Below are 23,605 nucleotides of genomic sequence, written 5' to 3' on the forward strand. Positions count from 1 at the left end.
TATAATCAAATGCAACCGTAACTCCAATTCCGATGTTCTCAAAACGAGTGAGAATTAATAGTATCAAGAGATAATCAGGGGGAGTAATGTCACATCACACCCGATCTCGCGCAAAATCCAAAATATCGCAATCATTCTCGAAAAATCCGCCATCATCGTCTCCTGGTGATGCAATAGATGGCACATCTGCATTTCTCTTTTTTCTCCTTGTGGTGATGACAACTTCTTCAACCTGGTCTGTGCTGTTTCCAAGCCTAATAAGGTTCTCCATCTCCGGTGCACCACTCAATCGATCCATGACTTCGTCTTCTTCGTCATCGCTTTGGCTGAGTGGCCGCACGTAAAGTCTCTGAGTTGGGATGTCATTCCCAAATACCCAAGATTCTTGTGGGTTACCTGAAACAGTAGTTGAGTCAATGAATACACTCAAATTGACTCGCCGATCAGTATGGAACGGCTGATATGGCGTGTTCGTCTCGATTTCAGCTTGTGACAAGGGTTGAGACTTCATTTTCGTTGCAGAGGATGAATGAGGCACGTGTGATGGCAACGACCAGCTCCCGCGGATACGTCCATCGGAAGGTAGACCAATCTGAAGTGGTCCGCAAGGGTTCCGCAAATACGATGGAAGTTTGAGCTCAAGGACTTTGGCTCCGATCACTGGTTGGTGTCGTCGTCCCTTTTGTTTATCGGGATGCTGTTTGATCTTATACAACTTGAATAAGCCATAATCAACAATCCCCAATAAAGACTCGTTGCGACTAGGAATCCAAACTACGCGAGACGGAACAGGGTCCCTTGAAAAGCCAGCCAGATGCAATCGATTCTCTCCCACATGACGTAAGGTATTGACAGTGCCAGTCGCAGCACCCACTGATTTGCTCAATCCTGCCGCCACCGCTTTACCTCCAATACCAGCTGCAGAAGAAATGCCAAAGCTGGACGTTCCCGAAAAGCTAGCACCAACACTTGGAGTACGGCCTCTCACTGCAGCAATAATAGGCTGCGTTGAGCCCCCAACGAGTTTCATAGCAGCAGCAAACGGGCTCGAGGATCCCGATTCCTCGTGGTCAGGTGTTGTAGACGGCTTTTCTGCAGCCTGACTGCGTTTGGACTTGGACTGTATTCGTCGGAGTGGCGGCCATTGAAAGGCAGGCCGAGGAACGTCAAAAACGTGTACGGTCCCTTTCCGTGTAACCATGGCAAATCTCTCTCCAGTGGGTGTCGTCCAAACAACATCTACAACGTTCGACGTAGTCAGACGAGAATATCGTGCTACTAGCCGTACATGAGCCGTAGCAGCGCTGTTACTTGCCAGCTCATCAGATAGAAAGACAGCAGATCTGCAATTTCTGGCTTGCATAAGATCCCACACATATTGCACATCGCCCTTTCTGCTGGCGCTTAGCAAGATATGTCCGTTTGGTGCGAATGAGAGAAAGCTGCAGCCATTCGGAGGCTGGAAAGTAGCGAATGTGGATCCTTTAAGATCATGTCCTTCCTCCATTCTTTTCAAGTCAATGATCGAAATCAAGTCCGGCTCTGAAGACAGGACTGCTGCGGTATCTTGTCCGTGAGTGGGAGGGAACAAGCCATGTGCTCCCTGTTGAGCTTCAAATTGTGGTGAGCGACGAGAACTGCCATTTTGAGCAGATTGCTGATCTTTGTTCCAGTAATTATTCCATGCCTGGAGTCCTTGATCTCCCATCCACCGAGCACCTTTCACAAGCTCTTGGGTAACACCTCGAGCAACCTTATCGAACAGACTTTCTCCCTCTCCCAGATCTGTCGCACAGTTGACAGCAGGTTTAGGTGGGGGTGTATGGATGTCGAGACTAGAGATTCTCTTATGGATGAGATGTGCCAGCACTCTCCCCGAAGGAGGAGCTCTCGGTGCAGACGCAGGTGGAACAACAGCTAGCCACCGCCCATACACAGATACAATAGGGCATTCCACAGCTGTTGCCCCATGTTGTCCATCAATCTGAGAACCATCGGGATCGGTAGAGCTTGATGACGTAGAATAGCGCCTGGACTCCCTTGTTTGAATGCTAGTCCATGTTTTCCCCAAACATTGATACCCAGAGGCAGACTGCGTAACTCCGTATATGAAAACTTCGCCACTCACACCACAAGCAACAACAACATAATTGTGAGTAGCATACAATCTTAGGTTTCCGACAGGAGCTGGTGCCAACAGCGATAAGTTTGGGTAGTTGTCAAAGCAAGACACAGGTTTGCTTTGGAAAAGGGTCGTGATATGTTCCCCCGTTTTGATAGAGTAGACATCCACGCTGGTTTGATAAACGGTTTCATCTTTGCCTTGCGGTCTTTGGTCACTGGGCGACGGCTTCACTGACAAGCCTGGAAGAATTTCATTCTGTTCGGATCCCGCAGAAGATGTCTCTGCGGAGTCTTCTTTGTGGGCGATGGGACCATGGAGAACAACAGCTACATGGGGTCGTGAAGACGCGTATGGATCGTTTCTTGACGTGCACGACAGAATCTTCGCGTCCAATACACGACCATTCAATCCAGTCAAACTCCCCACGGTGCGGACTCTCTGATCTTCTACTGCCAAAACGTCGACGCCGCCGTCAGTCCCTACTACAAGTACTCGCCCTCCCATTTTGACCGACTTTAATGACTGTTCTGATATAGTGTCCCAGGCGCAGAACGAATATTGACTGTCCGCAGCAAGTCGGTTGGGAGTAGGAATGTCAATTTCCGGCGCGCTGTAGAAATGAGCTTGTGGAAGATGGGGTAGCGGAGGGTTCGTTTGAAGGTGACTTCCCATGGAATTGCGTTTTTGTAGGTCTGCAGAGCGGTGAGGGGACGGTGTGATCCCAAACTGACCATAGCTTGTACTTGTTGGTCTGGCCCTCGTCGGCGGCGGAGATGCTGAAGAGGAGAAGTGACTGCTAAAGCCCGGGCGCTCGAATGGCGTTGGGATGCTTAGCGGTGAACCACTGCTGAATCCAGGATCTGGTAGGTCAGTCGGGGGACTCTTCCCAAATGGTACTGACTTTGCCCATGCTCCTGTCCGAGTGGCAGTATCACTCTCAACATGGTTGATGGCCCCCAACGCGTCTAACACGGGAGAGACCGAGGACAAAGCGGGGTTGGTAGCCGCGGGGGTGAAAACATTTCCAGGGTATGACGAGGGATCAGATTGGGAAGGTGGTGAGAATTGGATACTGGTATGACGATATTCAAGTTAGTCGGGGATTGCCGCTATAAGTCTTCAAGGACACAGGGGTCACACGTACTCATTAGATTCCATGGGCGGTATCGGTTTGGCTGATGTATCTTTTCCTTTAGACCCATTCTTGTCTTTTCCCTTCTTCTTCTTTTTTCCAGTTGGTTCAGGCACTGGGATTGGGTTGTTGGTTGGAGGGCTGTCGTTAAAGAGTTGGTTATCGGGGCGGAAGGAACCCTCTGACTCTGCGGGGGGCATCCACGAAGCTTGTTTGGACGGCGAACGCCAGGATCTGGCGTATTGAAGAGATTCCGAAGGATTAAGCTATATGGTCGGAGCAACCAGGCTCCTTCCGGACGGTTATCAAATGAATGTTCAGGCGGTTAGGTCTGAAGTGAGGTCGGTGAGGAGATGAGACGGAAGGCAATCGATCCGGAGTAAACAACCAGCGGCACGTTTAGAAGTGTTTATCAGAAGTTTTGACTCGAAAAGAATAGATGCAATAAGATGAGCGGTCCCAGACACGCGCAATGAGAGATCAAGTAGTGTTTCCAGAACACTGCACCGGGGAAAAAGTATCGAATTAGGGTATCTCAAAGAGATGAATCATATACTGAGTTGATTGGATGCAGCGAGCTTCTTGGCGCAGGAATGACGCAATAACAGTACAGAGTCGCAGGATGAATATCGGAGATTATAATGGAAAAGGATGAGGTTGGATTGATACAAGAGCAGTAGCAGTTTGGTATAAAGATGTCGCAAGGTATAGTTGGGTTGAGGAGAGTTCAGGAGAAGGAGAGGTTGCGGATATCGAAGGAGTGACCTACAGACGCGCTACGGAAGAAGGAGCATATCAGGTGGGGGAGGGGGAAGGTGCATGCCTACGATAGTCAGGTCCGCGAGGGGAAGGAGCTTAGGGCGGGTCGCCGTGACTGATTTATTCATGAACCACCACGACCACGACCACGACCACGACCACCTCCTCCTCCTCCTCTATCCTCCTTACTCTCTCTATAACGCTCGTCTCTGTCTTTAACTAGCTGATAGCATGGGGTATGCTCAATGCACGTATCGAAATGCCCAACACATGACAAATCGACGACTTGCCAATGAAGTCATTGCCACCATGCCGGAGCCTTGGATATCCGTCATCTCGGTTTGCGAAGACAGGTCCAGTGAGTCTTCGATCTCAGTCGTCTGAGCCATGGTCAAGTATGCTGGAAACCGAAAGAAACCTATCTCACGGCTAGCGTCAGGTGACAAGACTCGATCACGGGTTCGTGCCATACCATAGTAACCATACCCTGTCAGGTATGCTGTCAAAGCAGTCATGGCTACTCCGTACGTCCATCTGATTGGGCTGGGCAGGAACTGACTCAAAAGCTGGGCATATCGCGCGGACAACCGGACATGTCTTGCATATTCTAAGATACGGGAAGGAAAAGTGGCAGTGAGACACGGTGGTATTAATTAGATAGTCATTTACTTATTATACAGTTGATGCGCTTTTCACGGTCGCTGAGCTAATTTATATAGGTAAATCGGTCGTTGACAAACACCAAACCCCAAACCCCAAACCAGTGTCTGTACAGCACAAAATGCTTCTTTTGTTCGTGACTAAATCTTTGGTCCATTTGCGCAGAATATAACCCTATCGTCCTCATCGTTGATGCGAATCCGTCAGGATGGAACTGTAGAATGCGCGCGGGTTTTGAAAAAAGAACACCTCAATAGCTTATGTCTTCTTCTTGCTTGCCGCCGCTTTAGCCTTTGCAGCCTTCTTTCTGCTGCTACGAATCATCATAATTCCGAGGAATGACCCTACAACAGTCGAGCCCAGGAGAGTGAGGATAACGGGAATTCGGATCGCCCATACACGTGAAGGAAAGAGGTCATGGAGAGGATGCCCTTGGTCAACGAACGGCTAACGACATGATATCAGTCAGCTGTAACCAACTCGAGCTTTGCTTTTGTTTTTTCACTCACCATCAACAGCGTCCATGCCGTGTAGTATAGAAAGATCGCTGTTGCGACCAGCAACATTGCAGAGCCAACCAGTGGACCAAGCTACAGAAATAATTCAAGTTAGCTTCACCATCGCTATGTAGACTGATATTCTCATTGGTATACCATAATGATAGAAGATCCGCCTGGTATTCCTCGCTATTTGAATAGAATGCCCAAGTGGTGATGGACGAGCTTTCTATGGGAGCTCTGCCAGAGGAAGCACCTCCTTGTTTTGGCCAGATCGATTAAAGATCACGTGACTAGCACCGCCACTGGCGCATGTTGGCGCTAGGGCGGCTGTGGCTCAGTTGGGCCTTTGAATTTCCTTTGCCATCAGAAGGAGCTTATCCAAACACCTAGCCACCAAGCCCGTGTCAACGGCACGGCCATCCTCTATCCTCAATATTTCCTCAACTTCATTGAATATAAGAGTTAATTTTCACAGAGTCAAAATGACCGATCCGGTGGTTTTGCAGTCTGCAGTGCGAGTCCCAACTCCTCCTCCAGGAGTATTATACTCGCCGCAACCATCAAGCGCGCGAAAACGTTCTCCTCCCTCTCGTTCACCGTCACCCAACCGTCGCAAATCGCCTCCTTGGAGTCACTCGAAAGATGCGACAGATATGCCTCATGTTGACCCCGAACGTGCGATGGAGAGGGAGCGACAGCTTACAGAGAGATTGCAACAACGGGACGCTCGAGATGCGGCACGAAAACCGATGACCGAAGAGGAAAAACAAGCAGCAGCTAAGGCTGAATATGACAAGCTACTTAATATGCGATCAGGAGGAACATATATTCCACCAGCCCGCTTACGCGCCTTGCAAGCCCAAATTACGGACAAGTCTAGCAAGGAATATCAAAGGATGGCCTGGGAGGCTTTGAAAAAGTCTATCAACGGTCTAATCAACAAAGTGAACGTGTCGAACATCAAACACATTGTACCCGAGCTATTTGGTGAAAATCTTATTCGCGGTCGAGGCCTGTTTTGTCGAAGCATCATGAAAGCCCAAGCCGCCTCACTGCCATTCACGCCCATCTACGCAGCTATGGCCGCTATTGTCAACACGAAGCTGCCTCAGGTTGGAGAATTGTTGCTCGGACGATTGATTGTTCAGTTTCGTAAAGCGTTCAAGAGAAACGACAAAGCCGTTTGCATTTCTTCCACTACATTCATTGCACACTTATGTAACCAACAGGTTGTACACGAGATGCTCGCGGCCCAGATACTGTTGCTTCTACTCCACAAGCCCACAGATGATAGCGTTGAGATTGCAGTTGGTTTAACCCGGGAAGTCGGACAACATTTGGAGGAGATGAGCGGGCCCATAGCCTTAGCCGTGTTCGATCAGTTCAGAAATATCCTACATGAAGCGGACATTGATAAGCGAGTTCAATATATGATTGAGGTCCTCTTTCAGGTCAGAAAAGATCGTTTCAAGGACAACCCGGCAATTCGGGAGGAACTCGACCTGGTTGAGGAAGAAGATCAAATCACTCATCGGATAGGGCTGGATGATGAGATCGACACGCAGGATGGACTCAACGTCTTCAAATTCGACCCCGAGTGGCAAGAGCATGAAGATGCTTATAAGAAGCTAAGGGCAGAGATTTTGGGCGAAGGCAGCGATTATGAAAGTGGCGACGAGTCAGATGAGAGTTCCGAAGACGAAGAAGCTGAGGAGGAAAATCAAATGGAAATTCAAGACCAAAGCAATGCCGATCTTGTCAACCTGCGACGTACAATCTATTTGACTATCATGTCAAGCGTGGATTTCGAAGAATGCTGTCACAAATTGATGAAGATCACTCTACCTCCAGGAAAGGAGCCGGAATTGCCGTCGATGATTATTGAATGTTGTTCTCAAGAGCGCACATACTCAAAATTCTACGGATTGATCGGAGAGCGATTTGCCAAACTGAATCGGTTGTGGTCGGATCTCTTTGAAGAGTCGTTTGCCAAATATTACGAGACCATTCATCGCTACGAAACGAACAGACTCCGCAACATTGCTCGTTTCTTTGGCCACATTCTCAGCAACGACGCTATAGGCTGGCATGTGCTTTCTTTAATTCATCTGAATGAGGAAGAAACCACCTCTAGCAGCCGTATTTTCATCAAAATTCTTTTCCAAGATCTTGCCGAGCACATGGGGATGGCGAAACTCAAGGAACGCCTGACCGATCCTATACTTCGACCTAGCTTCGACGGCCTTTTCCCATTGGATAACCCACGCAATACTCGCTTCTCCATTAACTACTTTACAAGTATCGGTATGGGTGCGCTCACGGAGGAGATGCGTGAAAATCTCAAGAATCTTCCAAAACCTACCATGCCAGCTTTGCCTGCAGCAACACGGAATGATGAGTCAGACAGGGAATCAGTTAGCTCATACTCTAGCTATTCCAGCTATTCTTCATATACAGGATCATCTCGGTCATACTCACGGTCCCCTTCACCGCGACCACGACGTGACCGCGCAGTCAGCCGAGGACGTTCATATACAAGGTCTCGGTCTCGATCTCGATCTCTCGCTCGGTCACCTGTCCGAGATGACAGAGCGCGTAACCGACGTCGATCCAATACATCTTCGGTTTCGCGGTCTCGGTCTATATCGTATTCTAGATCACCATCACCTCCTTCGCGTGCACGCGGTAGGCGACAGAGATCGAATACGAGCTCGATATCTCGCTCCCCACCTCGTCGCGGCGGTGGTCGAGTTGTTGCTCGACGACGGTCATATAGTCGTTCCCCGTCCAGATCTCGGACTCGTTCTCGTTCTCGCTCTTATTCTGCCACTCCTCCACCACGAACTAGCCGGCGTTAATTTTATCGATACTGTAGGATACTGCATATACACATTGGGTTCGTTTGATTCATGGGTGTTTTAATGTTCTTTTCCTTGCCGATTAGCTTCCAGATCGTTATATGTATCAAAACCAGCAATATTATTTCCAGAGAACGGCTAGGTAGCATGAGAACAAAATCAAATCATCAAGTTGTGTCTTTAATCAGAAAGTAATTCACATTCAAGAAGAAAACTAAGTACGAATCGGGTCGCTAGGCGAACAAATAAGAAACACTTTTCAAAAGACAGACAAGAAGAAAAGCAGATCATATCACATCTTCGGCTTCCCAACCAAACCAGACCCGTTAACCACCAATGGCTGCATTATCCTCGTCTGTGCCTTTGACTTCTCTTTTGTTCTTCCTCCCCCTGACGTGGGTGATATAGATCGAGAAGACGTGTCGTCTACACAATCTGATGGAGCATCTCGCGCAGGAAGGAAAGGGTGATCAGTTCCTTTGAATAGTTCTTTTCCAGAATCTCTCCTATCGCGATCTTGATGATGATGTCGCTGACGAGAGCTGTAATGCATTTTGTTGGTAGCCGGGATGATTGATAACTGGGAGTTTGGGGATTCTGATCAATACCAACATTCGTTAGTAATTGTCCTTAGCTAAGGATAATGACATGGTGTGAAAAGGCCGAATTGACTTACCAGAATACGAAGAAAAAGTCTCCGTAGACGAGGATACCGACGAAGCCAGCGGGGCATTTGAAGTCGTAAATGACAACGAATATGACTGTGATCTTGACCAGTCACCTTCACCCCCTTCACCATTCATGTTCGACTTCTCAACAGCGAAAGGATCCCACTCGGTGTCCAATCTGACCACAACACGGCTCCCTCCCAACTCGGACCCGTTATACATCCCAACCGCCCGCTCGGCTTCCTCTGCTGTCGCAAATGTAGCAGTTGCATAGAACTGACCGGGATAGCTGGACTCATTACACTGAGCTTCTTTACCGTTCCCGCCGTTATTGTTGTTGTACCGATTGATTTGGCAATAAAGCACATGCCCGGCATCGCGGAAATGGTCCTGTAATGTTTTGATATCAATGCCGGGTCGGATGTTGTCAATTATGATGTGAGATATGCCCTTGCTCACTGGGGACATTTGGTGTACTCCAGCTTGGAATGAGAATATTCCTTCCCCGCCGTTGTACGTCGCTGTCGTCGTTGTGGTGTTTCGGTACATATCAGAAGTGCCGGTAGAGCAGAGGCTACGTTTTCGTGATCCATAACCGTATACGTGATACCCCTGCTGAGTGTGGTGATAATACTGATTCGGAGACGGTGCATATTGACTGAGAAAAGCCGTAGGTGAGGTATGCTGATCATCACGATATCTTGATTCTGCATATAATGGCTGACCGCACATCGCGATTTGCGTCGTCGGATGCGAGTAAGGAAAGTAGTATGGATATTCGATCTGCTGTTCAAGAGAGGGCGGAGGAGGAAACATGGTCATTGTTGACGGAGAGAAAGCAACCATACCGTCAGGGAGCATGTTCCATCCAGGAGGTGAATGATGATGAGGCCCAAATCCCCCAGGTGAGTCTACCAATGTTGGTGAGAGCCCCTGAATCGGTCCGTGGCTAGGACCTATTGGCGTGCATGGTGCAGGTGATATGTATTGAGGATATATTGTTCCTGCTGCTATTGAATGTGTTCTGGTGGGTCTTAATTGTATTAGAATTGGTGTTAAAGTCATTATTGACGACCACTTACTCAGCGGTGACAGGCGATTCCGGAGTTGGAGTACCCGCCACAGAATGTCTCGCAAAATTTTCTCTATAAGATACTGTATAACTCGAAGGAGAAGAGCTTTTCGCAGGACCAGCTATCGGTCTCGTGGGTGAACTAGCTCTAGCCAAAGTCACGGTCAGGGGTTGGCCATCCCATCCCGTTGCAGAAAGCTTTCCTATCAGGATATTAGCTCCGTAATATTGTCTGCTAAGCAGATAAGACTCACGGTATGTCCGCCATGCTTCATCTTCATTTTTAACAATAATTTGGCCCAGCCCTGTAGGATACCCGTGTTGATCATCGTACACAACTGCTTGTCTGATATGAAGTGCAGTCTGTCGGATGAAGTCTTTTAGTTCCTGCCATCTGCAATGAGACGGTATCTTCCAATAGACTGTTAGAATAACGCTGTTCATAGTAGTAGCAAGTCTCTGTGGTATACTTACCCCTTGTAGGTAAAGAACATATTCTTCATCCCCAGTTCGATGTCTTCGACGGTCTCTTTCGTATGGGGAGGGAGTGGTCGCGTGCATCCTTGGAATCAGACAAATGCGATATGCAGATTGACAACTTTCAAGTATACTCCCTTCAAGGTCTGCACTAGAGTGCCTGATATCCTGTCACCGATGCAGATGCTTTTCAAGGGGCCCGGCGATATAAAACTCGATATATGGGTGTACCACTCTATATGTTAAAACAACCGATCTCAGGGCCTGAGCAGTGATGTCATCCAGATAGAAGGTTATCTGGGAGATCTCAACAGGATATGTTAGTCAGATCAGTTCTATATCTTTGAATCCTAGTGAGGGTAGTGTGGCTTGAGATAGATGTCCTCTCAGAGAATCACAAAGTAAATATAAACCTTGTCATAAACAAAGTGCAAGGCAGTAGAACCATGTCATAGAACTCGATAAAGCATGGAAAGAAGCATCGGTCCACAATATAAACAGACTTGATTGCTGCATCTATTCCATTTGTCGTGCGTCCGCCACTTTTACTGCAGGCAAGGCGGGATGACATTTACCAGCCTGTGTCCGTGATCAAATAGGACCATTTCCGTAATGAAAAATTCGAGAAGAAGTGGGACTAAAAACAAAGAAAGATTGCTAGAAGAGCGGGAAACCGCGAAAAAAAGCAAAGAAAATGCATGAAGGCATATGGGACTGGAGGTCGCAGATTTTGGTGCGCAAACGAGAGCCCTGGAGGTCCATTGTCTCGCCAATCAACCATCCATAAGGGCCTCAATCTGCAGCTGCAGCCTCGTACAATTTATAGACATCTAAACGGTGAGATAAGTGGTCTTTACCACTCACACGTCTACATTCTCATTCTTTGCTTTGCTTTGCATTTTACGCATACCCAAACAGTTTGCTGGGATTTTGGTTTAGGCAAATAGACCTAATACATCCGATAAGCCCTAAGAAAAATTCCTACGCACATACCGACCGATGGGTAAACATTAACCTTTTCCGGGGTAAGAAATACAGCATGAAGATTATAGGAATCGGAGTATTCAGTATCCAGAGCTGAAAAGTTTCCCATAACCACTTGATTTCTTTTGCCCGAACAGGGTTTGTTACCTGTTTAGAGCTTTAGAAGAGGGGCCGTTTCAGTCGGGGTTCTTCGGAATGGCTCCCTAAACCCCATTAACCCTGCAGCTCTTAGGCGCCTAACTTAAGTGTTTGGCGTGGTATTGCTTTTTCTGTGTCCTTTTTTGTGATTCCAAAACATAGATCCTAGTCAAATCGAGCTACTATGAAGATAATGCATCACCGTAGTATTAGCCACCGACGCTAATCATTCTGTGAGTGAAGCCACCTTTTTGACATATCTAAATGATAACTTTGGAATTCGGTACCATGTTTGTATATACGCAGGTACTGTTTCATATTTGTCATCTTCTTATTATCCTGTCTTTTGAGCCTGGCGCTGTGTATAATGCCACATGATTGATAGGTTCGTAAGTTCTCTATCTGACTGGCTAGTCGGAACACTACCTCTCCAATATCTATGTACTCCATCGTATTCGAGAATGTGATTGTGAAACCAAGCCACGTGGACTCTGACCCGGGGCATTTCTGTTGTCACTACGTTCAATGTTTTATACATAGATTACCCTCCCATGGAAATCAAATCGCAGATAGAGCAAGACGTTCTGAATTGTGATTCTGACTGTCTTTCGATAAGTACTCTGCTTCAGTTGTTCAAAATATATTAGTTGCTGCGCTATCTGCGCACTGTTTGTAGCGCCGACAAGAAAAAAAAAATCCGTTTGATAAATGGAAAATATGTATTAGGATGCATTAGATATGTCTTTTGCCTCCTATCACGACTCGTCTTCTTCCCTTCTAGTCCATTTCTAGTAACTTTTCTTCTTAGATGAGAGTATCATGTGGGTCGAGTCTCTTCTGGGAGGACAAAAAGTGCATGAACGGGAATTTCATGGGTAGATGGAGGAAGAAACCGGGAAATAGACTTGGCCTTTCTTCAACTCTTTTAGATGAAACCATAGCTGCGAACAGGAAAGAGAACCAATCGATCTGTCAAAAGATGTGTTTGTAAATGGAGACCAACAGAAAGGAACTTAGCTAGGTCGGTAGATCTTTCAGTCCGCTCACGTGTTGTGGTTGACAACTTGACTCGAAAAAGGTGCAGGGATACCCTAGTAGGCTGGTGGGCTAGATGACAGGGGTCTGGGGATTGTGATGATTGGCATTAGCCTTGTAGATTGTCAGGTAGCTAATTAGGTACGTCGATGTGTTTCTGACACTGTCGCACAAGACTTCCATGGAAGCCATCTAGTTGTTAAAAACCTGTGGACACTCTTGACCTGAGAGTCTTTCCTCGGCGATTATTCAAAATGTACAGGAAAGATAATTCTACTGGGAAAAGGAATGGGGGAAATTTAGAAGTTGCGACAGGTGGTGCAGGCCGTCTTCAGTAGCGTATGTGACCTGTCCGCTACTCCCACCCTATCTGGGTAACCAGATTAACAGAGGCCCTGCATTGGACCACGAAAAAATCAAAGCAGCGATCAATTATAGTCGATGATCGCGCTAGAGTATTTGCTAGACACGGCCCATACTGGTCTGGGCCTGTAGGCATGCTTTCTTCCAAGTTCCATGATCAACAAAGTTGATATTAGGGCTAGCTACCCACGGCTAACCGGCAAATACCAGAGTTGAGGTTTGGGATTGACACTCACTGTCTGTAAATGACATTTGTTAGAAAAGGCAATAACAATCATCATGGAGAGTTCGGTTAGATAGTGTACATTTACATCATTTTGATTGGTATACTTTGGATACCGGATTGGGTAATGTGGTTGCTAGCCGGTTCCCTGGGTACCTATTTGACCGACGAAATATCGACGACAGGCTAATAAATTAATTCTGCTTCAAACGTTTGTTTCTAGCCGTTGCTAGATCATCTTGGTATCATACCTATTTCGTCTGGTGCGCTTGGCTACTCAGGAAATTTGACTTTGACATAAAAAATACAAAGTCGGTGTAAGGGTGTGCATTTACTTCAGGAGTGTCTGCGGCCTATACATAGGTAGTGTCTTACCCATTGACACATGGATCTAAAATGCAACCTACAGCAGCTTAACCGGGACTCCAAGTAGGGGGCAGGAAAGAAGGCGCAATATAGGAAGTCTGTGCGCTTTTGAAATATCCATGGATGTTCCTCAAATGTAAAGCCCCCAATGACTTCGAAGATATTGGAAGTACAACACTAACATCCCTAGAGTAGTGATGGACTTATTTTCTTTAATTCCACTAAGTACTGCATTAGCTACGTTCATCATCCATCGTCGTTGAAGTAAGAAGTACGATCATGCTATACAAATCGGATACAGAAAACTTGTTCAAATCAGTAGTGGGCCACCTGACCTAGAATATTCCATAATTGTAGTCATTCAAGGAAACTTGATCTAACCCATCATTGGGATAGTAGAAACTCGCTCAAGAACATCCGGGACATGTTCAACCGTATCAAAATACAAGCCGAAAACCTCGACTGACTCAGGAAGACGGCCCGCCTACCTTTCTGAAATGCAGCCCCTAGTCACTTTATTGTGAACTACTTTCTGTCCTACTTGAGCAGGTGATAAAACTAAACGATTGATGCAGTAGCCCGTCCTACAGGCACTCGTGGCTCTATCAGATACATGCTTTATGTTGTGCCATGCTTGAGACGACCAAACAGAAAGCACAATGAACGCAAAAATAGGCGCATGGTCATCATGAGAAACTGAACAACGAATACCTACATATAGCAACGTTGTCGAATTCCGTTCGATTCGATATTCATGCCCTCACCGCTACGTTTGGTGTAGATATGGCGGCATGCACATCTGGTTGGCAGGCAGATGTGCATGCATTCCAGGGTATAAGACAGTGAGTTGTCTATTACATCAGTCATCTGGGTAGCGTGCTCTGGAGAGATATGATCAGGAATTATCGGCAACATCATTAGCACAATTATCGGTTCGTGCTTGGAGATCGATGTCCACATGGTCGGTGGGAAAGTCGCAGACAACCTTGTAAGTCAGAAGCTGCAAGAAGACGACATCTCCGGGGAATTTGGGCCGGGGTTGGTGTAAGAATAGTTTTAGAAGTGAGTGTCAGTCACACAACAAGTTTTCAGATTGTGTGGGCAAATTAGTTGTGCAGTTACCAAAATTCAACCTGTTCCCGATACTTAGCATCAAGGAATTTCTCCTCCAACCCACTAGCAATCCTTTTCACACCTTCAACAAGCATATCCTCCTCCAACAAAGTTTTGCACCTCTACTCAATAGAGACTCGTTGCTACTACCCCTGTTTCCCCTAACCCTCATTGCCCCGGAGGTTATACTCTTTCAACGAGACTGTGGCAACGTCATCTGCGGCTATGCCCTCGCGAAACAAGATATAGATGAAGAACCCTCCCATAACCTGTCCCGCCAGCGACTGTTCTGTATTATTATCGATCAAGGCATGAAGTCGGCCTATTTTGACCTTCACACTCAGCGGGCCAAGGTACTCTTCTATTGTCTTTGTACTATTGTATAGCGAGCCTTATATGTTGGTACTAGGACTTGCCGTATATGCGCTTCTATACGACCTGTTCGCAGAACGTGGTTCGATCAATGTTGACGAGAATTAGCCTGGGCACCGCCTGAAAGTGTTGCTCCGCTGGCCAATCAAATTAGTACGTCTCTCAGTTCTAGGTCCGCCAATTTATACGTGACTTACACTTCATTCAGACGTTTAGTAAACTCCGCCGTTGCCTCAACCCAACCACATCGCATTCCCGGACCAAAAACCTTTGAGAATGATCCGTTGCTGATAGCATTTTCCCACATAAGATCTCCTTCTGGCATCGAATTGTCGACATCAACTAATCGTGGGGGAGGGGGTGTTGGAGCAGCTTTTGAGTCACCGTTAACACTATTTGTTTCGTGCTGTTGGAATGTCCATGGCAAAGAGTCGTAGCAATCATCCATCACAATTAGGGGCATCTACCTCCGGAGCTAGTTTAACAAGAGCCTCTCGTCGGGCGAGCGTGTACGCCTTTGCACTCGGTGTTGCTGAACGTAGGAACGAGGTAGATGACATGTCGGTAGAGCTTGGGATATTGAGGTGAGTTCTTGAAGGTGCACTTTTCCGCGTCTGCACTGGATTTTGTATCTTCTTGATCAACTTCATTCATTTGTGCTCTCAGAAATTCCACGTCTACGCCGTCATCGTCTTCTGGGACTCCCACCAAGCGTCCCTGGAAGCCCGCATCTTCAAAGAATCTATATGCTAGAAAGTATGTCGGCTCAACTATCCAAACAAGGCGTGTATACACAGGATCTGTGAACCCAGAGGAGATAGCTGCTAGATTTCTTTGCTAGATTTCCCGATGCACCGTTCGTAATGCATATACGATCCGAGGAAATGGGTTTCGGTTCTGGGGCGTCCGGGTTTGTACTTGGTGGTGAGCGTAGGCAATACAATCGTGAGTGCCATTCTGCAACACCTTTACGGAGAGCTGGATCTCCAATGTTGGGACCATAGAGCATAGCATCTGTTGCTCGTGCGGGATTTAGTAGACTCCGTCTGCAGCTGCAAGAAGTGCTTTGATGGCAGAAGGCGAGGCGACGGCCAGCCTCGTTGAAGGTTGATGTGAGGTTGCTGAATAAGTGGTAATGCTTCAACCGCCATTTTGATGCTCTTGCTCATGTACTTGCTGTAGGATCTATCTCATAACAAGATCAGAAGCTCGAGGGTCTTTGAACTAGAGCATCTTATTTCATGATTCTTTGTTGGACAATCCCGGTTCATGCATTGCCACGAATTCGGGGCCATGGTCCGCGTCACTTATCCCCAGTTCCATTAATCGTCCAACTTATTGACCTGCAATATCAACAAGCAATGTCATAAATGATAAAAGAGCTATGTCGATCCGACGGTGGAGATATCGGACAGTCAACAGTCCTAGCGTGTCCGAAGTCCGACAGCGTGGGGAGAAGCATTCTGATAAGGATATTGATTTCCTGTGACCCCGCAGGACCTATCTGTCTTTATCCAAGACAAGTAGTCCATTGCAAGCATACCAATGGGCTCAATATTGCATGGACGGGAATGATATGTCGTACCTGAGCTCCTATCGGTTGCCCTTCGGACTCGGAGGCTGACTCCGTGGTTAATGAATCTAGATGTTTTGAAACAACGATACAAATGAGCGGTTCTCACATGGTTTTCTCTTCACATTTGTTCTCAAATTTTTAAAGCATCACTTATATTGTGCTGGATAGTTGCCTGTCACACAACAGTAGGTACTCCTGTCTGAATGATACATCATTATTGGCCAACACACAAATCTATGAATGCCTCAGGTCAAAACCACCCTCGACGCAGAGCGGGAAGCTTTCGACAAAGAAGTTGCTGAAATAGAAGCATGGTGGGAATCAAGTGAGAAGCAACGCTAATTAAAGCGGTATGTATCAATAGCAGAATATTTGTTCATAGGACGAAACTAATCGCCTTAAATCAGCCTCTATCCAGCCGAGCGAATTGCAGCCCTTCGCGGCACGGTCAAGCAGAAATATTCTTCAAGTGAAATGGCGCTTAAACTTTGGGATCAGATGATTGAGCATGAGAAGAATGGTACCCGTGACCTTACTTTCGGCTGCACTGATCCTCTACAAGCAGGCGTTATGGCGAAACATCAACAGGGTAAATTCCTTTTTCAGGCAACTATGATGCTCCATTGATTGCTGGAACTGATCCAAGTACAGAACTTAGACTGTCTATGTATCCGGCGCTCCATGTGGCTATTCCGAAGTCAGTCAACCAGGAATGGATCACGCAGACTATCCACGGGATACTGTACCAGGCGTAGTGAACAAGATATTCCGCTCTCAAAAATGGCAGGGTCAGCGTCAACGTCAATATTGTTTCCTTTATCCAAAAGAAGAGCGAGAAGAGTTGGATAATTGGGAATTATTGACGCTGATTGTGGCTGATGGGGATATGGGGCTCGGAGGACTTACGCATACTATGAAGATAACTAGGGCTTTTGTAGAGGCGGGTGTTGCTATATTTCATTTGGATGATTTTGCTATCGGTATGTTGACACATCAAACGTTCTAGAAAAAAGTGGCTGACGTGATGTTCAGGTGCAAAGAAATTCATCACTGGGGAAGGACGAACTGTTATTCCAACAAGCGAGCACCTGTCTCGTCTAACTGCTGCTCGTACCCAGATTGATGTTATGAACGCAGAGACAGTACGTATACCCCTGTTGATAACAACCAACATCACCACTTTCTGACAACTATAGATCCTGCTATGTCGCTGTGACACCAATCACTCTAGCTATATTACATCCATCGTAGACTCGCGTGACAACACATGGGTCCTCGGAGCAACAAAACCAGTCGATCCCCTGACCACCATTTTCAACCGCGCCCTCGCGAACGGAGAAGACATCACTGCAGCTCGAAAGGCATGGATCAATTCCGCCGAACTCAAGACGTTTGACGACGCCGTAGCTTCCGTTGCCTCGACCTCTTCTATCGAAGAACTCAAATCTTATCAAACCGCCGTCGCTGAGGCTACAACAAGCACTTCCTGTCCCTTCCTTAGCGAACGTCGCGCACTCGCAAAGAAGCATCTCCCCGAACCCCTCTTCTCCCAACTTTTCTTCGACTGTGATCTGCCACGTACCCCAGAGCAAGCCAAGAATTTCCCCTGGGATTCTGCCAAAGAAATACGGTGTGGTATGGCATGTTCAGCCCATCTGGGCATTGCAAGGGCAGAGACGCGCTACGGAAGAGTTTAGCCAGCCGTCTTTGGTAGAAATGTGGAATTGCAGCGTATATGGATAAGGTCCAGGGTCCTGAGCTTGGAGTGACCTATACGGATTTGCATATTAGAGGTTATGGAGTTCGAGATGTGGATGTGGAGGATTCTGGATATGCGCGGGTCAAATTTAGTGGAGCGTATCTTGCTGATGCTTTGCTTGAGACGGCTACTATGAATATTTATGGTGCTGAAAGGTGTCTTAGGATGGGCGAAGGCGTGGTCAAGGGGCCCAAGTAGAACCGTTTCGGTTAAGCTCTTCACTCGCGCAGTACATAGTTCTAAGAGCAACTTTCCACCGAACCTTGTAATGTGATTACTGATCTTTTGATATGAACATTACTGCATATATCCAATTCTGTCTATAAGTATGCCTACACCATTGATCACCAGCAATGGCCAATCCAACTGTAGGTAGATAAGTCCCTGTCTGTATAGAATATGCCTCATAACGTACCAGTGTAATTTACGCCAGAAGTATACCTAGAAAAGTTTCACGGGGAAAAGAGCCACCATCAGGTAGGTAAAATGAACGACGGAACATTTTCAAGTCTGTTACCTGGACAGGTGAGATGAGAGCTAGACTTTGCCTCATTCTATCTACGTTCTCCTATTTCTACCATACATTAAAACATTGCTCGGATTCTTGGAAAGATATATGAATTCGAAGGAGCTTCAGCGATGAGGAAATTAGATATAGATACCTCTTAGAGCAACTGTGTATACATGGCATGCAGCCTGGAGACAACGGTTACACGAAACAAGCCACGTCGATGTGTGGCAAGGACTTTTGTTAACATGGTACGATATTTGTCCTCCATTCTGAGTTCTTATGCGCTATTAAGTTGACTGAATAGCTTTTTGCGGTTGCCTTGCTTCTCGATCCGAAAAATCCTACAAGTGTCTCACATACTTCTCAAATAAATAGTTCGAAAGTATTTCACTTTTCATTGAACCTTTGACTAAGATTTTATAGAACTTCTATGATCAAGCGATTAGCCGCTATTTACCTTCGGTTCTGAAGTATCCAAATCGTTTATTACATGTTCAGGTCTACCTGATGATGTCTCTGCATGCCATCTTTTCACCATCAGCGGAATAGATTACCCTCATGATCTCGTACACAAGATATTTAATTGTAGTCCAATTTCATTCCGCTGAGGTTGAACCGGAGCCCATTGATGATACATCCCGTATTGAAATTCAAATGCGTCGGCGGGCATTCTGGGTGGCCTACGGACTGGATCGCCTGGCTTGTGGCGTCCTGAGGATTCCTCTTTCCATAGCAGATGACAATATCACTGTGCCCGTAAGTTCTATTTCCATGAATTAGAAGTATACTAACGAATATAGCTTTTTGACAACATCGATGATACGGGACTTGTAAAAGGCTCTTCGGTATCACTCAGCCCCTCAACTTTCACATCGGTCTCGGCAGTACTACATCAAGAACGTTGTCAAATTATCCAATCCGAAGTTCTCAACGTTACCATGAGTTCAGATTTTTCCGCGTACTTTGACTCCCTGTCAGATTGGAGATCCTATATTCTATCAAAGCTAGAACGTTAGAGATCTCAGCTTCAGGATGCAGCGGAATCCAAATTACAAAACGATTCCTCATCCCTGGCCAGGTGTAAGTTGTGTAATTAGTTGTAATCAGATACATGCTAACATTACTCTTCCAGCTCATCAGTCAGTTTTCAGTTGGTACAACTATTTTATATTGTTTGTGGGCCACACCCTCAAAATTCAGGAGCGATCATACAACTCAAAAAGAGTTCTAGAGGCAATTCGTGCTTGTTCTAACAATATTCTGATCATAGCTGAACGGTGGGAGAGGGCCTAAGATCTGTTAGATAGTTTTTAGACCATCGCCACTGAGGCGTCTCTTGTGGAGAGCGCAAATAGTGACGCCGGGCGTATAATCACCCGTATCACCAAGGATGCAGCTGACGACATTCGTAGCAAGTTGGCCAACGTCAAGTCCATGGTGCTTAACCGTGAGATTATCCGCATGGTACGGGAGATGATTACAGAAGATCTTCCTGAAGATGCAGACAAGACACCAACTGAAGCGTTTCAAATCTCGGTGAAAAGGTCAATCTGGAACCTACATTTTCAAGCTACGGCAACAGTACACTATCATATCAGTTCTTAGGTCTATACTTCTCGAACAATCCATCTTCTAGTGAGATTGGAACACTTTTAATGGGACAGACACTCGAATTTCCAAATACTCTTCCTGGATACGATGTGTATTAAGACTTTGACACCTTTCGGAAGAATCCATGCAGACCACATTAACGGCTGAAGTCGGCCATAACATATGCTTAAAACATTTACCAAATATGTGTCAACATCTAATAACATGACTATATGTATCATCAAGAATGGATCTCGAAAACAACCACCGAACAAGCAAACCCGTCATACTTTAAAGGAGAATCTCTTGATTGAGTCTTTGTACATCTCCTCGCGAGAGACTACAGAGTCCGACGAACATCTTGTCGAGGCGGATTATCGACCAGGACTCATTTTACATCTACCTCATACTACTCGGATAAGATATTGAATGACCAATTATGGGTTATGATATTCGAACAAGTATTAAGACTGTGTTACACAATTTCCATTTGCAGCAAAACTCATTCCATGCCCATGCCCTAGCCCTAGCCCCGAGACCACCAGATGGCACCTACACACATATAAATCTACTCAGGAAACCTCCTAAAAATATCCACCAACTTATCCATCGGCGCCGCCAACAACCCGGCGACCGTCTCAAAGGGTGGCTTATCCGGCGCCATTGGATGACTCCTAGTCGGCACAAACATTTTTGTTCTGGCAAAATTCGCCGCCAATTTGAGTGAATCCTGTTCACTTAATCCATTCTCTAGCTGGATGAGATCTTCCTCTTCTTCCTTGCGTATGTGTGCGCTCAGATCGCCCCAGAGATTGCGGAGGGTAGGCTCGAATTCGGTATCGGTTGGTTTGAGGGCTTGGAATTTGTAGAGGTATTCTTTTACCTGCGATAAGTAAGTCAATAACCAAGATCACCTTTTTTTTTGACGGGGTCGGAGGAGAAATACAATCTGATGATCCTCCCTATCCCTATCGGCAACCCTCTTCCCATCCGCCACGATCTTCTCAAGAGCCGGATAAACAACCAACTCTTCACCCACTGAATGCCGCGCCAGGTCCCAAGTAAACTGGTTCTGCCATCTGACTCTTTCCTCTGGATCAAACGTGCCCAGGATCTTGTTATATTCGTTGCGAAGTTGGACGTGGTCCTGTCTGATGGTGTTGGAGATTGATGGTATTCCTGTTGTTAATGAGGACGATGCTGATGCCATTTTCAGGAGTCTTGGATTGTCTGAGTAAAGGATTGCGTATGGTTATGGACAGACTGATCAATTTCCCTCTCCAAAGAGAAAACCAGACGCTTTTGTTTTAGAGAAAATGTTATCACCTAGTTTTCTTCAAGTATCAAAATCTGACACAGATCTACCTCATCCTAAACTTTCTGTCAATAGCTCCAAATGATCTAGGACGTGTGTCATCCAAACGCCATCTCCGGTCCATCGTCGGCCTTTATCGACGATACCATCCAATAATCCCAAGTGAATTCCTAACATGAACTCTGATTGACGGGATTACCAGACTTTACTCACCACCCAAGGTCATGAGCCCTTGGTACAGACGGAAGTCATTCCCGATACATACCCAGATAAATAAATTAGATCCAAAGCGCATGAAAAAGTTTTCAAAAGTTCTAACCCTCGTATCTAGCCCTAACGAAGCAATGTTTGCTTAGCACTTTCCTATTCGAGTAGGTGGATGATAAATACGCCGGATTAGGTAAGGCCTTTGAAACGCGCAGTGATGGCTTAGATGAACGCCTCATCGATTACGTACAGACTCCCGGTCGACATTGCAATTTATTGCAGAGAAAATTTTTCATTGCATATAGTAACATCATTATAAGGCTATAAGGTAATAAGAGGGTATCACACAGGAATAAAAATCATAATGTAGTTGAGAATTGGGTCAACTCGGGATATCAATAAAAACGCTCAAGTACTCGCAAGGTACTCACTCACAGGCCAAAGAAAGTCATGGGTATCAATAGAACAAGGAACAAAACAAGAACGCCTGGAATAGTTTCATCAAGAATCAACTATCTCTGTTGTCCTGAATCGCTAAGTAAATACAAAGAAACGCGCTAGGTGAGGATATCGTAACTATAAATAAAAGCAAGCAATAAACAATGATAACAATAGCGCAAACAACGGACCATTGATATATCTCTCAATAGTAAAAATAACCCCTATCCATGATGTAGTGTGATAATCTCAGATGCATTCCAGATGCACTGTAACCATACAAATAAATGTATGTGTCCAAGTCGCATCGCAAGAGGTAACTTGATAATAATACCGCTCATGTCGTGTTCTCGGCTATGGCAACTCGACAACATAGACTCTGACGTGAGATTTTGACGCTCGGTTTCGATAACTGTGTTTAAAAGCATCGACACATCGTATACTTTGGTCGTGCCAGATACGTTCAATCGTGCAATTCGCGTAACAGTTTTCCGCCCAAATTGTATGTCGAGCTTTTTGATGCCCGAAATGCGTCCGTGTCCGTAGACACAGGCACCCGACGAAGCTAGGAATGATATGGTGTCGAGATAACTCTGTTGCCAGGGGAATCGATCTTTTTGTGAAAAAAAATATTGCTTGAGTTGTGGGTGATAGGTTCAGCGATTGTTGAATCCGACCATTGACGCACATCGACTGCAGTAGTATGAATTCATGCCGAATTGGACAACTCCCGCGGCAGGAGTTGCACCATTGATGCTGAGAGATCGCTGGCAGCGAGAGCACCGCACGATGTCGAGGAAATTCGATGACTGTGAGTCGGAGGATGACCGTGGAGTGGTGAGCCGGACGGAAGGGTCCGTGGGTGTCTGCAGCCGAATCGAGGGGGAGCTCATGGTGATGTTCTCAGAATATTGAATCGCTGATAATGATGGTATTGATTGGCGAGATAGCTGAGTCGGGGGCGTGATAGAATGATAATAAATATCAGTCGCTTAAGTGTCGATATATGAGAAGTTCGCATGTGGTTAGGCAGAAGGAAAGCGGATGAGCTAGGCACGGTTATTGTCTGATGGCGCGTGATTGTGGAACGTGTGCACAAGCGAGGCAAGCCTTCGGCCGTGACGCTCGGTAAGCAGCGGCCGAACGAGCTGAGTCAGTCGAGGGATGGATGACTGTGTTGAGGATAGGATTGTTGACGTTCAAGAACTGGAGGAGTTGAGGGTGAATTTATGATTGTGCCGAGAGGATCAAGGAGAGGATGAGGAAAGTGGAGTACGATACGGTGGCAGTACAATACGGTACGAGTACAGCACGAATCGAGTAAACGCTAAGTCACCAATCATTGGAGAACTGCAGTCTAATAC

At 46.3% G+C, this 23,605-nt stretch overlaps 12 protein-coding genes across 12 annotated transcripts, besides 1 other annotated feature; 4 read left to right on the forward strand and 8 right to left on the reverse strand.

The window, feature by feature from the left end:
• Window positions 1-39: 39 nt before the first annotated feature.
• TSTA_021540 (uncharacterized protein) lies at window positions 40-3,457 on the reverse strand (the record flags this gene model as incomplete). Its single annotated transcript, XM_002484286.1, has 2 exons — window positions 40-3,197; window positions 3,270-3,457. The coding sequence occupies 2 exons, from the start codon at window positions 3,455-3,457 to the stop codon at window positions 95-97; spliced, it is 3,291 nt and encodes a 1,096-aa protein (XP_002484331.1). The 3' UTR covers window positions 40-94.
• A 689-nt stretch (window positions 3,458-4,146) lies between these two features.
• Window positions 4,147-4,197: a microsatellite.
• Window positions 4,198-4,258: 61 nt separating this feature from the next.
• TSTA_021550 (uncharacterized protein) lies at window positions 4,259-4,531 on the reverse strand (the record flags this gene model as incomplete). Its single annotated transcript, XM_002484287.1, has 2 exons — window positions 4,259-4,416; window positions 4,444-4,531. The coding sequence occupies 2 exons, from the start codon at window positions 4,529-4,531 to the stop codon at window positions 4,259-4,261; spliced, it is 246 nt and encodes an 81-aa protein (XP_002484332.1).
• A 114-nt stretch (window positions 4,532-4,645) lies between these two features.
• Window positions 4,646-5,404, reverse strand: TSTA_021560 (dolichol phosphate-mannose biosynthesis regulatory protein Dpm2, putative). The gene is made up of 3 exons (XM_002484288.1): window positions 5,330-5,404; window positions 5,186-5,266; window positions 4,646-5,123 (listed from the first exon to the last, which is right to left on the reverse strand). The coding sequence occupies exons 1-3, from the start codon at window positions 5,330-5,332 to the stop codon at window positions 4,935-4,937; spliced, it is 273 nt and encodes a 90-aa protein (XP_002484333.1). The 5' UTR covers window positions 5,333-5,404; the 3' UTR covers window positions 4,646-4,934.
• A 254-nt stretch (window positions 5,405-5,658) lies between these two features.
• On the forward strand, window positions 5,659-8,098 carry TSTA_021570 (cell cycle control protein (Cwf22), putative; the record flags this gene model as incomplete). The annotated part of the gene is made up of 2 exons (XM_002484289.1): window positions 5,659-7,590; window positions 7,634-8,098. The coding sequence occupies 2 exons, from the start codon at window positions 5,659-5,661 to the stop codon at window positions 8,096-8,098; spliced, it is 2,397 nt and encodes a 798-aa protein (XP_002484334.1).
• Window positions 8,099-8,460: 362 nt separating this feature from the next.
• TSTA_021580 (uncharacterized protein) lies at window positions 8,461-9,524 on the reverse strand (the record flags this gene model as incomplete). Its single annotated transcript, XM_002484290.1, has 2 exons — window positions 8,461-8,576; window positions 8,711-9,524. The coding sequence occupies 2 exons, from the start codon at window positions 9,522-9,524 to the stop codon at window positions 8,461-8,463; spliced, it is 930 nt and encodes a 309-aa protein (XP_002484335.1).
• Window positions 9,525-9,780: 256 nt separating this feature from the next.
• On the reverse strand, window positions 9,781-10,268 carry TSTA_021590 (RNA binding protein; the record flags this gene model as incomplete). Its single annotated transcript, XM_002484291.1, has 2 exons — window positions 9,781-10,168; window positions 10,249-10,268. 2 exons carry the CDS (start codon window positions 10,266-10,268, stop codon window positions 9,781-9,783), a joined length of 408 nt encoding a protein of 135 aa, XP_002484336.1.
• Window positions 10,269-14,634: 4,366 nt separating this feature from the next.
• On the reverse strand, window positions 14,635-15,293 carry TSTA_021600 (uncharacterized protein; the record flags this gene model as incomplete). The annotated part of the gene is made up of 2 exons (XM_002484292.1): window positions 14,635-14,848; window positions 15,043-15,293. The coding sequence occupies 2 exons, from the start codon at window positions 15,291-15,293 to the stop codon at window positions 14,635-14,637; spliced, it is 465 nt and encodes a 154-aa protein (XP_002484337.1).
• Window positions 15,294-15,325: 32 nt separating this feature from the next.
• TSTA_021610 (uncharacterized protein) lies at window positions 15,326-15,854 on the reverse strand (the record flags this gene model as incomplete). The annotated part of the gene is made up of 2 exons (XM_002484293.1): window positions 15,326-15,615; window positions 15,719-15,854. The coding sequence occupies 2 exons, from the start codon at window positions 15,852-15,854 to the stop codon at window positions 15,326-15,328; spliced, it is 426 nt and encodes a 141-aa protein (XP_002484338.1).
• An 807-nt stretch (window positions 15,855-16,661) lies between these two features.
• On the forward strand, window positions 16,662-17,048 carry TSTA_021620 (uncharacterized protein; the record flags this gene model as incomplete). The annotated part of the gene is made up of 2 exons (XM_002484294.1): window positions 16,662-16,746; window positions 16,840-17,048. 2 exons carry the CDS (start codon window positions 16,662-16,664, stop codon window positions 17,046-17,048), a joined length of 294 nt encoding a protein of 97 aa, XP_002484339.1.
• An 85-nt stretch (window positions 17,049-17,133) lies between these two features.
• TSTA_021630 (isocitrate lyase, putative) lies at window positions 17,134-18,378 on the forward strand (the record flags this gene model as incomplete). The annotated part of the gene is made up of 4 exons (XM_002484295.1): window positions 17,134-17,401; window positions 17,454-17,563; window positions 17,618-18,112; window positions 18,166-18,378. The coding sequence occupies 4 exons, from the start codon at window positions 17,134-17,136 to the stop codon at window positions 18,376-18,378; spliced, it is 1,086 nt and encodes a 361-aa protein (XP_002484340.1).
• Window positions 18,379-19,249: 871 nt separating this feature from the next.
• Window positions 19,250-20,516, forward strand: TSTA_021640 (uncharacterized protein; the record flags this gene model as incomplete). The annotated part of the gene is made up of 2 exons (XM_002484296.1): window positions 19,250-19,447; window positions 20,006-20,516. The coding sequence occupies 2 exons, from the start codon at window positions 19,250-19,252 to the stop codon at window positions 20,294-20,296; spliced, it is 489 nt and encodes a 162-aa protein (XP_002484341.1). The 3' UTR covers window positions 20,297-20,516.
• A 192-nt stretch (window positions 20,517-20,708) lies between these two features.
• On the reverse strand, window positions 20,709-22,050 carry TSTA_021650 (uncharacterized protein). The gene is made up of 3 exons (XM_002484297.1): window positions 21,987-22,050; window positions 21,228-21,929; window positions 20,709-21,164 (listed from the first exon to the last, which is right to left on the reverse strand). The coding sequence occupies exons 2-3, from the start codon at window positions 21,489-21,491 to the stop codon at window positions 20,850-20,852; spliced, it is 579 nt and encodes a 192-aa protein (XP_002484342.1). The 5' UTR covers window positions 21,492-21,929; window positions 21,987-22,050; the 3' UTR covers window positions 20,709-20,849.
• Between the last annotated feature and the right edge of the window lie 1,555 nt (window positions 22,051-23,605).

The sequence above is a fragment of the Talaromyces stipitatus genome, genomic scaffold (assembly GCF_000003125.1).
Source record: "Talaromyces stipitatus ATCC 10500 scf_1105507295549 genomic scaffold, whole genome shotgun sequence".
NCBI lineage: Eukaryota > Fungi > Ascomycota > Eurotiomycetes > Eurotiales > Trichocomaceae > Talaromyces > Talaromyces stipitatus.

What these genes read in the sequence shown, in the direction of transcription:
- TSTA_021560 (XM_002484288.1), bottom strand. An exon ending in CGGCATGGACGCTGTTGATG is followed by an intron (nt 5,124 to 5,185) that starts GTGAGTGAAAAA and finishes TCATGTCGTTAG; the next exon opens with CCGTTCGTTGACCAAGGGCA.
- TSTA_021650 (XM_002484297.1), bottom strand. Translation starts at nt 21,491, where the DNA reads ATGGCATCAGCATCGTCCTCATTAACAACAGGAATACCATCAATCTCC. An exon ending in ATAGGGAGGATCATCAGATT is followed by an intron (nt 21,165 to 21,227) that starts GTATTTCTCCTC and finishes TACTTATCGCAG; the next exon opens with GTAAAAGAATACCTCTACAA.